Source organism: Geospiza fortis, unplaced genomic scaffold, assembly GCF_000277835.1.
Source record: "Geospiza fortis unplaced genomic scaffold, GeoFor_1.0 scaffold182, whole genome shotgun sequence".
In the NCBI taxonomy this organism is placed as follows: domain Eukaryota; kingdom Metazoa; phylum Chordata; class Aves; order Passeriformes; family Thraupidae; genus Geospiza; species Geospiza fortis.
In genome coordinates this window covers 2044736-2059836 of record NW_005054367.1, presented here as the reverse complement: position 1 = coordinate 2059836, position 15101 = coordinate 2044736, and the positions used below count along the sequence as shown (strand labels likewise).

At 39.4% G+C, this 15101-nt stretch overlaps 1 protein-coding gene across 1 annotated transcript in view; it reads right to left on the bottom strand.

The window, feature by feature from the left end:
• LOC102045415 (sodium channel protein type 5 subunit alpha-like) overlaps positions 1-15101 on the bottom strand; it is a 43577-nt gene that overhangs the window by 23211 nt on the left and 5265 nt on the right. Inside the window, exons 2-10 of the mRNA XM_031059736.1 lie at positions 11745-12028; positions 10609-10727; positions 8434-8538; positions 6740-6868; positions 5883-5974; positions 4953-5156; positions 2320-2377; positions 1510-1651; positions 243-440 (exon numbers count right to left, since the gene is read on the bottom strand). Coding sequence (XP_030915596.1) covers positions 243-440; positions 1510-1651; positions 2320-2377; positions 4953-5156; positions 5883-5974; positions 6740-6868; positions 8434-8538; positions 10609-10727; positions 11745-11999 — 1302 coding nt within the window. The 5' untranslated portion in view covers positions 12000-12028. The remainder of the gene's footprint in view (positions 1-242; positions 441-1509; positions 1652-2319; positions 2378-4952; positions 5157-5882; positions 5975-6739; positions 6869-8433; positions 8539-10608; positions 10728-11744; positions 12029-15101) is intronic.

Here is a 15101-nt window from a genome sequence, read left to right as displayed (position 1 = left end):
CCCAGTGCCACATCCAGGCTTTGTTAAACACACCCAGGGATGGGCACTCCACCACCTCCCCGGGCAGCCATTCCAGAACTTTATCACCCTTTCTGTAAAGAACTTTTTCCTAATATCCAACCTATATTTCCCTTAATGGAGATTTAGAATGTGTCCTCCAAACCTAAACCTGCCCTTCCAACCTAAACCTGACCAAAAACAGAACAATGAGACAAACACTTGCAAGTGAATAATTTACATACCTCTTGCTCCTTCTGCAGTAATTCCATAGCTTCCCGAAATTTCCTTTCCTTTGCCTCAGTTTCAGCAATGGTGGCCTTGTTCTGGTCCTCGTATGCCATTGTTACTACAGCCAGAATCAAGTTGACTAGATAAAATGAGCCCAGAAAGATGACCATCATGAAGAAGACTACATACACCTTCCCAGAAGCTCTGAGGGTCTGCAAGCAACACACCCCAGAGATAAACATTACCACAAAAAGCACCAGGTAGGCTTTCAATGTGTCTCTGAAACACAATGTGTCTCTTTTTCTTCAAAAGCACTGAGCTTCCTAGACACAATGCTTCAGGAAGCTTAAATGGAATTATAAATTTCTTTGCTGTTCTTCCCTGTCTTCCTCCCTCCTCCGATACCCTCACATTGTAAATCCCATTAAAACAATGGAGAAGGCATTTTTACATTTTTGAAGGACAGTACAGAATCCTTTTAAGACTTTTTTCCAAGAGCAGGGTGAAAGAGCTGGGAAGCACTTCAGCATTGCTTTTCCAGGAGTCACAGGGAGAGGGAAGGCCCATGGAAGACTACACCACCGGCTCTGGACATTCCCCACAAGTTAGGGTGAGAAGAAAGGAATGATGGGAGCAGTTATGCAGATTAAGTTATTCCATATAAGGTGATGTTATGCACCCTGCTTTCTGATTGGTTAGTCTTGTGTTCTATATAAGGTATTGTTTCTGTCTCTCTTTGTTCTTTGGTTCCCGGCCCTCTATATCTAAAGTTTGTGTTTGCCTCATTTCATAGTTTTCTGGAGTAGCTCCCTACAGTGTACTGTTATGTTTTTGTTGTGCATTTATTGCTAGCACCCCTTTTATTTTCCTTTATTAAACTTTGATTTTTTGACCACTCCTGTTGTACCTGTCCCTATTTTAGTCACTGCCATGCTCCCAGCCAACCCTGTCCTGGGGTTGCACCTGCCATTGGTAACAAGGGTTCATCCAGCAACACCCTCACAGATGAATCATTGATTGTACATCCCATTGAGACAATCAAGGAGGCATTTTTACATTTTTGAAGGACAGTACAGAACTCTTTTAGGACTTTTTTCCAAGAGCAAGGTGAAAGAGCTGGGAAGCACTTCAGCATTCTTTTTCCAGGAGTCACAGGCAGAAGGGAAGATGTGGGCTTGATGACTTGCAGCTATTGCTTTTATTTGAGGTTTCTTGTCCTCTCTACACATTTTCTGCTTCAACTAATGAAGATCAGTTCTGAGCCATGCACAAAACTGGTACCTGTTGGTACAGACGCTCCCAGTAGTCTTGGGTCATCAGGCGGAATAAGGAGAGAAAAGCCCAGCCAAATGTATCAAAACTGGTGAAACCATAATCAGGATTTGGGCCAATTCTACAGCATTTATAGCCAGGAGGACAGTCCCTAGAATTAATAACAAAAAGTGGAGCTCTTAAAAATGTGCAGATTTCAAGGAAAACTTCAGCTTTATGTAAGAGCTCTGATTATGTTTCGCTCTGCAGTTCATTAGACTGCAAAACAATTTTCTACTTCAGGTAGTATTAGCTGGAAGGAGGGATGGAAAAAGCAGCACCCACAATCCAGAAACACAGGAAGAAGACAGGCTGGAGTAGACCACCAACCCAGGACAGCCCCCTCATCACCAGTCCTCATCCCCTGCCCCTTGCTGCAAAGCAGCCACATCTCCCTCTCTGCCCAAACCTGCTCTCCAAAATTCTTTTTTTGTTTTTCCAGTTTAATGCTCATGAGCCTTCACAGAGAGGAGTGTCTGTCCTGTGCTATACCTCAGATCTTTCACATTTTCAGTTCTCTCACATATCCATGGGAAAAAGGAAAACAACACTTCAGGAAAGTCTAAAAGACCAATTAGATCTGAATAAGCCAACTGCAAGTTCATATTTCATTCCCTACAAGAATTAAATTATCTGACTGCTATACTTTATTTTCTGTGTTCCTGTTTCTGCATTCAAGGAAAGCTTAGAATTTCTGCTTTTGTCTCACATGACTGAGCAAATATAGGAGCACTGAGGCAGAGAAAACTTCCAAGGAAGAAATAATCTTAAGTCACTCACCCAGCACCATGACCACACAGCAAAATATCCACAGTACCATTTTTCCTAGCAAAGTCATCTATTTAAAAAAAAAGGGGAAAAAAATTAAACCCAGAGCACTTTCTAGCCTGAATCCTCTATCATTTAATATTAGTAGTGATGAGTAACCAGTGACCTGTAAGAGTGAGAGCACAGGTTTCCCATGCTCACATTAACTGCACCAGATTGCAGGATGCCCTGGCCTCATTTATAAGCATGAATATGTGTATGCACGAATTTCAGACTGAAGGCGCTCCTTTAATGCAGAATTTTTACAGTTATTATCTCTTCGGCTATGTCTGTATAAAGGAAATGAAGAATTGGAAGACATAGGCTCAAATGCAGTCACAGAATCCAGGAGTGGTTCAGGTTGGAAGGGACTGTAAAACTCATCTCGTTCCACCCCCTGCCATGGGCAGAGACACCTTCCACTATCCCAGGTTCCTCCAAGCCCTGTCCAACCTGGCCTGGGACACTTCCAGGGATCCAGGGGCAGCCACAGCTTCTCTGGGCACCCTGTGCCAGGACGTCACCACTCTCTGAATAAAGAATTTCTCCCTAACATCTAACAGAAATGTTTAACCAACCCAATATTTGCTAAAATATTTTCCAATATTTTTAAACGTTGGCACAAACTGGCAGAGTTCTGGCCTGTAGCAATTACCCCTCTCCAAGAATGTGTGCAAACATTGCTAGGAGTAGAACAGACCACTTCTGTTCCCAATGAACAGCAAAAAGTCCAGTTCTGAGGGGGAAGAAAGAATATTTGGTTGTGTGAATATCCACCACTGCAGAGCCAAAAGGCAGCTCCTAGCCCTGCTTAGCTGAGAAATGCAGATTTATCCATTAGGATGCTGGAGCTGTGCCCTTTTTGAACTCTTCCCCTCTTTCTCTTAGCATTAGTTACTCTGTTATCAGCAGAATGAAAGTAAAAGCTTTAGCTAATAGCCAATTATCTCCATTAAGGTGGGGATTTATTATCCCAGATGTAAGGGAGGTCTCACATGTCCCTGGTGCTTCTCAAGCCTCTCCTGTGCTCATCAGATAAGTCAGCATGATTCAGAGCCACCAGGAACCTTTGATATCAGCTCTGCCATACCATGTAAATACTCCATAAAGGAATTAATCCCTATCTGGGCTACTTTCCACTGGAATTTTGCTCAACTGCCCTCCTGCAAACTGAAAAAAAAAGTTTAAAAAAAAATTCAGCAATTGAACTTCAGAGAATCACAATAACATATAGTTCTCCATGTGGGAGATGGGAATTTCCCACAAAATCAGGAAAAAAACTGTCCATAAAAGTATATAAAAATAGTTTTATAGAAGACTGGGCTTATAGGGCTGTATATCCTAAATCCTATAAAAAAGTCATCTGCCAAGCATTAAACCTGTCTGGGCTCTCCAATTCCTTTTGGCATAGGGTTTGAACAACACAAAGGTTGTGAAGCAACCCAGATTTTATATTTCTCGAGCTGTTTTCTCCATCTCATTGTGTTTATACAGCTTCAATGTTCTGCATATACTAAAAAATAGATATTTTTGCTTCTTGTTCTTCAGCACAGAAAATCAGCATTTTCAGCCCAATTTTGTCTCGTCCATGGTCTCTGCTATGGTGTTCTAGTCACTGATTGATTCCTGCTCAAGTTTGCTTTCAATTATGATTTTTACAGCATTCTGTACATGTAAATGACTTGGTTTTTATGTGTGGTCTTTTGGTAGGAACAAGGAAAAAAAAAGGTTTTCCTCAAAAATCTTTTCTACACTTTCTTCCCCTGGACTGTGAAGTTATTGAAGAAATCCTGTCTGAACAAATCTCCCACAGAGAGTGTGGACAAACAGCAATTCTGGGTGACTTTTCATGCATTTCCAGAGTTCTCCTATGAAAATTCTTCTCTCCCTGTACAACTGCTACTGTGTCTGAACTCACTGGGATAGATTTTTTTCAGTGATCAAGCTTTCATATTTCTGGCACAGACATGGATTATTTTGAGTCTGGTTTTTTTCACATGTATTGAGTCTTCTCCTTTAACACAAGGCTTTGCTTTGCTATTCTGAATTGCATCTTACAGGTGTTCCTCTGAGAATGCTTTGATGCATTTTCAGATCTCTGCTCCATGGTTCCATCGCCAGCCTCAGCCGAGGTGTAAACATGAAACATATGTATTGTAGATATCTTATATAAGACATAAAATAAGATATATTTGATGTCAAGAAGTAAGCAATTTGACTTTTCAACAAATCCCTCTGTTTTAAGCTGAGGAGCAGTTCTCACTGAGCAGGAAAATGAAGATACAGGGGCTCTTCAGCCTGTAGTAAAAGGTGAACTTTGGGGAATTACAACAGAGAACGAGCTAATGCATGTTTCAGTTATTGTCATGTCATTCAGGGAAACAGATCTGGATGTTACTGGAAAATTTGGGAGTGCTTTTTCTTATAATGAAGGGAAGGGGTGCATTCCTGGATGCCTGCAAGCTGCTCTGGCAATCAGAATGCCATTATCAGGTAGTTACTCATCAAAACATCAATCAAAACATCCCAATTCACAGCAGTGATTATACGTGTGTGCATAGGTGTCTATAGCATCATCTAAAGAAGAATTAGGGAGAAAAAATTACCTGAATCATTAATAAACTCTTCATAACTTTCCCATGTTTTATTACAAAACTCTGTAGTGTTCCTGATACACTTTTGCCTGAGATTGCCCTTAAAAAGTTGGAGGCCTATGAGGGCAAAAACACTCAGGCAGAAAACAGTCAGGATCATCACATCAGCAAGCTTCTTAACAGACTGGATAAGGGCCCCTACAATGATCTTGAGCCCTAAAAAGACAATGTAAAAAGGAAAAAACAGGATGAAAAACTGAGATTCAAATATCTTACTTGATTAGAGTTAAAACAATGCATAAAAGCCAAAGTATAAGAATTACAGGATAGTATGTGGCAAATATATTTGAAATACAAGCATATCTAGGGTGAGAGCAACTAATACGAGAGAAATATTTTTTTCTCCTTTCTTTGACCCTACAATTTTAAGATGTTCCTCTAATCCCTGAAAAATATGCATGCAAAGATGGCAAACCAGAGATTGTCTAGTTTTCTTTATCCACGAAAAGTAATATGCATAATTCAAATTATACTTCCAACACTGGTAATTTCTGAAGATTATATCCAATCTGAACCTCTCCTGGCGTGGATTGATGATGTAAAATAATTAGTGGTAAAGAGTTTTCAATATGCAGAATTATTTCTGTGGAACCACAACACACACATCAGCTAAAAGCACATTCTGTAAAACTGACATTATAAACTCTGAACAGTATCTATAAAAGCATAATGAAAACAAACTATATTTGATAATCTTTCTAACACTTGATTCATTCTGGCTGGGACAGATGAACTGAGACACTTTTTGTGTGCACAAATTCAGCTGTGTCTTCAACTCATGAAAGACACAGGAAAAAAAATAAAGGCAAAAGCCAAAATTTTGAACGAAGCAATGAATGAGTTGTAAGTAGAAGAAAGCACTCAGCAAGTAAGATTTCTTACCTGGGACTACAGAAATGGTTTTTAAAGCCCTGAGAACCCTGAAAGTCCGGAGGACTGACACACTCCCCAGGTCACTGAATGCTCCCACATACCTGTAGAGAGCAGATGTGAAATACCAAGTGCTTGAACAGAGTTAACAGGGCAGTTATTTACAGTGGTCATTCTTGGATGTCGACCTTTCCAAGCATAATTTAAGCATTAAAATCTACATATCAAGGATTTGTCTGAAGACTTATAAAATAGAAATGTATTTCTTCATTATTAGAGTTTCCTTCTGAGGGGGCTCCTGGCTTCTGCGCAGCTGCTTTTGTGTGAGCATCTTTAGACATCATTCATTTAAAATACAAAGATACCACTCAATATTATGAATTTACAAATGCTGGCTGAGCTGTTTTGATCTCCCTTCTGTAGCTGCATTTAACCAGGATATAGAAGCTTGCTAATTACCAGAAAATCAGGCTTTAACTATGATTTTTTGAGATGGAGCTGTAATTTAATCCACTATCCCGATGTCTATACCCATCACCCTAACTGCAAAATTATACTTTCATTCATTCAGCAAGTCTGTATTTATACCCAGCTCTTACATTTCACCAGTCTCAACACATCCATTCACAGATACCACTGGGAATATCTTGCTCTGCACAGCTCTGTTCCCTTCTTGAAAGACTAAAACATTATTGTAATACAGGGAGTGCTAAACAAGGGGAAAAGTCAATGTTTTAGACAGTTTCAGGTGCAATTAGGAGCCATGGGCTGGTTTTTAGACCACAGACAGCCTTTTGCACCACAGCAATGAGAATTTCTAGCACAGAGAGAGGAGGCAGGTAATCCATATTTTATTTGTTGCCACTTACGCCATGACGATAACGGTGAAATCCAACCAGTTCCAGGGATCCCGGAGGAAAGTGAATTCATTTAGACAGAATCCTGTTGCCAATATTTTTATCAATGATTCAAAAGTGTAAATGCCAGTGAAAGTAAATCTAAGGAGGGGAGAAAAGAGCCAAATGGAAAGAGCAGTGTTAGCACTCAACAGAAGAGGCACAGTCAGATTATTTAATGTTTGGGCCAGCAAACTGAGACAATGCTGGAGAGAACAAATAGATTTCTGCTGGATTTCAGTGTATTCCATCAGTATCTGGGTCACATGGAGCTGGAGACAACAGCTGACTGCAACCTGGACATGGCTATTGATGTGCAACCCACGACACACTTTTTGGCATTTGACAATTTTTTCCAAATTCTTTCATGTGAGGCCCCATAATTTCAGAAACACCAGACTCCCAGTTACTAGGTAAAATAAAGATCCAAATTTCTATCTTCCTCCAGTTTCAAGTGGCCAAGTGAACATGTGATGTGTTGTGTTATTTCCTTTGGGCACACAACAACCATTTCTGTGTAGAATATTGAAAACACTTAGAGGAATACAAGAGTAGAGGGTTTTCAATTTAAGATGGCAATTATTCTTATTAATGGAGAATTATCAGTAAAAGCTCTTCTGGACTTAACTGAGTGCACTTATAATTTCAAGGAGGCAGTGATATCCCTACAGAATTCAAAAGGCTTTCATTTGGTAGTCAGCAAATGCACTAAGAAATTATATGGATGTAATGCTTTCCTTTTTATTTGGAAAGAAGCATTCTGAAATTATTCTTGAAATGCATTTGAATGGTAGCTGATGTCAACAGCAGATACAACTCTGATCCAACCTTTAACTCTCTCATAGGTAGAGAAGCACCTCAGCATCTTCTGGTGTTTTAATACCATGCAGAGTCTTGTTTCTGCTTGCATGACAGTTTGCCATTCCAAGCTGTTCAGTCATTTAATATTATGTAGTAAAAAAATACTTTTAAACATGTTTTTAATACTAAGTATTTGGGAATCTTCTCCTTCATGTTAGGTGTTAGAATCATCAGTATTTATATTCTAGAATTTTTGCCAAAGTGAAAAAGTGACAGCTGAAATAGTCTCTAAAAAAGCCCCAAAAACCAACAAATCCAGGGCATTATACATTTCAAGACTGACTGCAAAACATGGATTTATTGTAATTTAACATTGTAGGTGTTGGCAGCACCAAAGGTAAAAGCTTTCCATTCTAACAGCACTCTGCAGGCCAAGTGCTTCTGACAGAACATTTTTTTAGAGCAAAACTCAGCATTTCAATATAATTATCCAGAATTTTGAAAGACAGCAACTCCCGTGTGCTCAATCAGCATCAGTAACAACAGGAAATACATCTTGATAGAGAGAAAATAATTACTGAATAACTTCAGAAAGTGGGAAAACTGGAGCAGCAGAACAGACATGAAGCCAGTTCAACAGTGGAATTTAATCTGCACTTACTCTCTCCTATAACATCAAAATTATTGTATATATTGGGCTTAAAGACAAAACTACTTCCTCAAATAAAATCTAAATTTCAAAACCCCCTTAAGACAAGTAACTTTCCTTTTAAATCTCCCACAAATTATCTCGAGTGAAAGTGTCAAGTCTCAATAGCTCAGTACAACTACATAAATAAAAAATATACATACCCACAGATACTTACTCAACATATGTGTTCCATGAAGGTGATGAAGATTTAGATGACTCAGACAGAGCCATGAATACACAATTAGTTATGATGGTGCACATGATAAACCAGGTGAACAATGTAAGTCATGGGAGTGAAGGCAAAGAATATGACATGGATTCAGAAATGTAACTAAACATTGCATCAGTCACTGTCTGATATTATCTGGCTTTTTGTTTAAAGCACTTGTAAGAACAGCATGCACAGGTACTCAGTGATTTTGAGCCATGCTAGATGACAACACACTACTGCTGTTATTCAGGGATTTCTGTATTGATTACAGATCTGCTGCTCTAAGCATTTCCAGCCTGGAAAAAGGACCCTCAACCACTTTAGGACTGGATGGAAGGATGCAATTTTAGTTTCATTTTTGGCATACAGGTTAAACACTTGCCCAAATCACACAGGTGGAGCCCAAACCTACCTCTGACCTGACAAAGCTCTTCTCTTCCAAAGGACTGCATGAAGTCTGACAAGGTGATTGCAGGAGTCTCAAACAACTCTAGATCATAGAATCACAGGATATGCTGAGTTTGAAGGGACCCATCAGGATCATCAAGGCCGAGTCCTGGGCCTTTTCAGGACATCCCAAGAGTCACATCATGTGCTTGAGAGCATTGCTTCAGACTGGTGCTCTGACCACTCTCTTGGGGAGCCTGTTCAGTGCTCAGCCACCCCTGGGTGAAGAACCTTTTCCTGATATCCAACCTAAACATCCTCTGGCTTGGCTCCAGCTGTTTCCTCAAGTCCTGTCACTGTTCACCAAAGCAAAGACATCAGGGTCTGCCCCTCCACGGCCCCTCACAATGAGGCTGAAGACAACAGTGAGTCTGCCCTCAGTCTCCTCTTCTCCAGGCCGAACAGACCAAGTTCAGCCCCTCCTCATGTGGCTTCCCCTCCAAACCATTCACCATCTTCACTGCCCTCCTTTGGATGCTCTCTAATAGATGAATGGGGGTTTTATATTGAGATACCCATGCTTAGCCAACTCTAGGGGCTCCCCAGGTGCTGCCTGGGGCCTGCTGGCCCAGAGAACAGCAGCTTGGGCAGCGACCTCATATGTGGACACCAAAGCTCAAGCACATGACTCTGGAGCTGGATCTCATGCCTTGTTATACCACACATGTGGGCAATCCATAGGGTAGATGAGTATGGAAAAGACATCCATCTTTGCCATTATCCGTCCTCTCCATCCCCACCAAAAAAAATATCCTGGCTTTAGCTCTAGGCATGGTCCAGCTGTTAGAAGGTGCTGAGCCACTCATGGAAATGCCAATGTCAGCCAAAATCCACCCAGAGAAAGCCCCACATGAGGGGCACTGCTGTTCCAGGGATGTCTGCACACTGCTGTGATGACAACCTCGAGTCGTTGAGGTTACGTCACACCACAGATGGCTGGAAATCTGAAATCCACACAGGGACATCACAGACTCCACTCTGGGTCTGGTTCAGTCTGAAGCCACAGCTCAGGTGTCCTTCCTCAGTGCTAAACTGGAGCAATGCACTTGTGATTCCCACCCCTAAATTTGATATATGTGGTGGGATCTATATTACCTTTATATTCCCAAGGCATTCCCTGCAACAGAATTTGGGAAATATTTACTTTCATATACCACATGTACACTTCTTAAATCTTATTTCCCAGAGAAAGTAAGTTTACATGGGTTTTTCTATGTGTTTTCCTGTGTGTGTTTGACTAACTCAACCTTTTCTCTCAAAACTGGCCAATGGTTGATCAGCTTTGGCACATAAGTGGAATTTAATTCCCACATTTGGGAAAGCAGAAGATGAAAAAGAGGAGAGAGATCTTAGCAATCTTATCAATCTTCTCACTGGGAAAGGCTTCAGAATGAGATACTTGTTTATGACACATCAAGAAATCAATATCCGAGCTGAAAACACAATTCTGTAGAAAATCTTGCTTAATAAGCCAAATACTCACAAAACTTATTTCTAAGTATCACAAAAGCACCAGAATCACCTAATAATAGCTAGTAGTAATCACCTAATAATATCTAAGGCGATTCATAATTAGAATGTATCGAAATAGTGAGGAAAAGACCAGATTAACTCAATCTATAAAATTCAAAAGTACAGGATTATGTAGGGTTTTATAATCAAAAAGAGTGAATAAAGCCAGTAAAAGGATATGAATGTACTAAAATTTTAATTGCTCTTCTTCGTATTGGGTGGAAGGGACTGAAAATCCACAGGGCACGTGTAGCGGTAAATCTGTAGATTGTTTTCTGCTTGTTTAGCACTATGAAAACCTTTTAAAAATAAACAAACAAGAATTTGTCAGGAAGTTGAACACAAAACTCATTTTTGTCCTGTTGTGTCAGTCATGAGCAAGAGCTTGAATTTCACTTTAGCCTGGTTAACTGGACAGGCTGAATAAATTTGCTATCCTTTCATCAGAAACTTCAACTCTCAGGCTGCAAATTATTCCTTAGCACAAACTTCTTTTTTCAACTTTGTGATTTGCCAAGAGCTGTGCACAGAACTAATCTTGCTTATGATTATTCTCTCAAAATAGAACGAACCCCTCATTGACTCAAGATATACAAGAGGTGCAAGGAAGAACTGCAGCCTCTTTCATTATTTTCTATTGTTGACAGTGATTCTCTAGCTCTTAGACTGTAGAAATTAGCTCAATGTCTAACCTCCTCTCAAGCAAAAAGCATAATTCCCAATGGATTAATTTCCATTTCTCTGTTTGTTATTGAAAATCATATTCTTCAGTATGTCCCAACTGGAATATGGGGCTTGAATCAGGAGGTTGTAAAGATTCATCAGCAATCATTTTAAAATAATCTTTATGCTTAAGTATCATTTGTTGTATGTGTAAGTGGAACAAAAGCATTGAGATGGAGTGAAACACATTGTTCAAAATTATGGAATTTATGAAAAGGTGCAAAATTATGTACAAAATGTATAAAATTTCTATAACTCCTAATTATTATAATTTCTTTCTAAACTCCCCTTTTCTTCCTTTATCCAGTTTATTTTTTCTGCTTCTATCCTGATTAAAATCTTAAATTATTTCATATTATTTCATTCTTAAAGTTTAAAGTTAAGCTTTTTTTAAAAAAAGATTACAGCACAACACTCAGCTGTGCCAACTGCATGCATTGTTTAACCTAGAAAGGGATGAGAATTTGTATAAAGGAATGCAAGCAGAACTCTTTGACTGATTGCCCACAGAAACTTTTGGCAATGCAATAAATTAAATTAAATTAAATTTAATTAATTAAAAATAAAACCCAAGTATCTTGGTTGGCTCTAACCTTATGATCTTTGTAGTACGGGTCGAGATCCTCCAGTGGTTCCCCAATGAGCTCTGGAGGAGGATTTCCATAGAGAGCTGGCAACTTCTGGAAAGCTTTGAGGTCAAGCTGAGGACGATCCTTCTCCTCAGGTTTCTGCTCTGTGGTATTTTTTGGACATTTCTTTTTGGCAGCAATTCTCTTTTTGATGGCTGCCAAGGATTCCTGAGTGAACCTGCGGAAGTTGTTGGTACCAGGCACCAAGAATTCAGCCATTTTTCATGCTTCTCTTCCTGTCACTAATTCTGTCCAAGCAATAGAAACAAGTAGAAAGGAAGTCAAGGAACTCCAAAACAGGCAAGTTATGGAAATGAAACAACTGTTTGCCCATGCATGGCTAAGAACACCAACTTTCTAAGCCATCAGCTTCTACAAAGGAAAAAAAAAAGAAGAAAATATATGATAAACACCTTTTTCAGTGAGATGTCTGATGAGTATTTTTTTGGATTATATGCACAAATAGGATAGGAGCAAACCTCTATAAACTTAAGAGTGTATTTGGAGCACTTCATATAAGATACACATTATCCTAAATGCTCTTCAGCTGCTCAGGAAAAAACTCTACTCTTCTGGTTCAGCCCAGTATTTGGAAATGGGACAGTAAAACTCATCCAACTGCAACATCAAACACGTGGAAGATGTCAGCAACAGGAGGATCAAGTATTGAATTAACTAATGCAGATAGGAAGACTCAGATGGAAAGTCCATTCTAGTGGAGCCAGCACAGGAATGAGCAGCATCCAAGAGGATTTAATTTGTGATCCACAGAGCACAGAAATACTTGATCTGACAAGGTTTATATTTTATGCCTTCCTCTCAGAACAAAAATATTGAGAACAAGCTAGTAAAACGCTTTGCATTTTGATTAAGAAATCTGGCCAGGTTTTGGATAGAATCCATCTGCTAAACACAACCCAAGTGTATGCTCTGCCAGGAGATTTCTCCAAAATATTTTCTTTGATTATGACCTCTGGGAAGACACTGTTAATTCAGTGAAGGGTCAGGGAACTCCTGAGCCAGTGCAGCCCCACTGTGCCATGAACCCACCTGGCTGAGGGCTCTCCCTGTGCTGAGCAGGCACAGAAGATCACCTTAGAGGCACACAGCCAGGATTTTTCATTCAGAAGCTGCCACCACCCCCTCAAGTGTGCTTCAAATTTGACTCCACAACAGCAGGGACAGCTTAATCTTGAAATTTAAGTCCTCCTGCCAGACAACCTATTCTTCCACCTTTCCTTTCCAGACACTACATGGAACACCCCAGGAAAGCACAGCCTGAACCAAGAGGCTTTGCTTTTCTTTGTAAACAATTTTTCTGTATGTCCTGACTGCCTGTACCTTCCCCGTCATGCAATGCCTTTTCCTTTCTCCCCAGATACAACATGATTTCAGTTGACCTCACATTGCTGAGCTGTAGGAAACCATTGCTGTGAGAACAACAGCTGGAGGCCAGTGCCAAACTAACTGCAGTGAAATTGCTCCATTTTTGCAGTCTGCCTGCCTCTCCCATTAAAGCAGCACACGAGATTATGAATATGAGAAGTAACCCTTGCTCCCAGCACAAATTAACATCATTTCTGGAAGAGAAATAGGACAGTCAGGCAAGAATACTCATTATTCCATGCTTTTCAATATCAGGTTAACAGTCTGGAAGCTGTGTGTAGTATTACAGCAAAAACAAAAACTACAACATCCACTCACAAGATTTCAAGCCTTCATCTGGACAAAGTGGTGTTTGTTTTGTTGATGCTCAGAGTAATTCAGATGTTGTGGTATCAGTAATGGGAGCTGTGAATGATGCATGAAAAGATGCAATTTCTGTGCAATGCACAGAGGGAATACAGTAATTACTTTTATTAGGCTTTGTGCCAAATTTTCCAAACATACCCATCCCTCCACTTCCATAAAAGTTTACCTGATTCCAAAAGTTCACCATTAAAATTCTGTGTTTGTTGCAGATTTCATTGCGGTTTTATGCCTTCCCTTCCAAGAAACCATCTTGTAACCTTCCAGAAAATAAACTTTGATTCTCACACCATTTTCCCTCAAGACTATTCCAGGGCAGAGGAGATTCTAGGAAAACAAGAGTTTGCTGGCTAAAGCCAAGGATGGGGAACCAGAAGGAAGCAGGAGGGCACACAGAGCCTGGAGTTCTTTGCCAGAGCTGGAGAGCAGGCAGGGAGATCTTTCCTGGTGGTTTTATAAATTGCTTCAAACGCTTATGGAAAAATTAATTTTTCAAACATTAGGGGAAGGAAATCAAGCCTTGAGCTTGTTGTCTCACATGTCAGCAGCAAAATTTCCATGAGAACAGCTGCAAGCCATGGAGGAAAAGGCTAAAACTGCATTTTTCATCCATGGGAAATTCTGAGCAAATCACCCTAATGCTGAATAAAATCTAACAATTGTTAGAAACTGAGTAACTGGGGACAAAATGTCCCTGATTTATTCAAGCATCTTTAAAAATATCCCCAAAATAATTTCTGTTACTCATAGTCTCAGGGAGGGTGGCACATAAAAGACAGTTGAGATGTATTTAGTTTTTATGTGAGCAGATATCAATGGAGCAATTTGACCTAAAGTAGAAAAAAATGTTAATTCAAAACCATTTTTCCCCTTCATGTCACAGAAGAAACAAAGTACCAATGGGGCCTTTTCTCAAGACTTTAAATACCTACAAAACAATGTGATATTGAATATATCTTGAAAATTAAAATTTTTCTTATCCTTAGAATTCCTGAAGACCAAACACTGATAATGAAAGAATACCATGATCAAAGAATAATTATTTAAATTAAAAAAAACACAAAGAAACAAACAAAAAGCATTTATGTTTTTTTCTATCAGCTGTCAAACATACTTATTATGAATTATTTCTCAAATACCAAAATGCGTAGCTAGATATATTTTCAAAGTAAGTAAGGATGCCTTCTTCCAAATTTGTTTTCCTCTTTAGGAATACCCTTTGTGAATAGACCAGGAAAAAAGGTTATTGTCAAAGATATTTTCTCTCCTTTAATTGTGATAACAATCACTCCAATTCAATTCCAGTTAATGAATAAAATTGTTCTCAATTATTTGCTTTTATGGCTTTGTCACCTGTTATAAAAAGAGGAGGAAATGTTGATTATTCTTGTGTTCAGCATGACCAAAATAATTAGTATGATCAGAATGGCCAGGATTACCCTATTTCTTTTTGTTTGGTTGGCTTTTTAACTTGGCAGATTGTTACTATGCTTCACTTGGGCTGTGTTGCATCTTCCTACACCTGAATTCCCAGAGAAGTAAAATTTTTCTAGAACTAAATTAAAAAAAAAA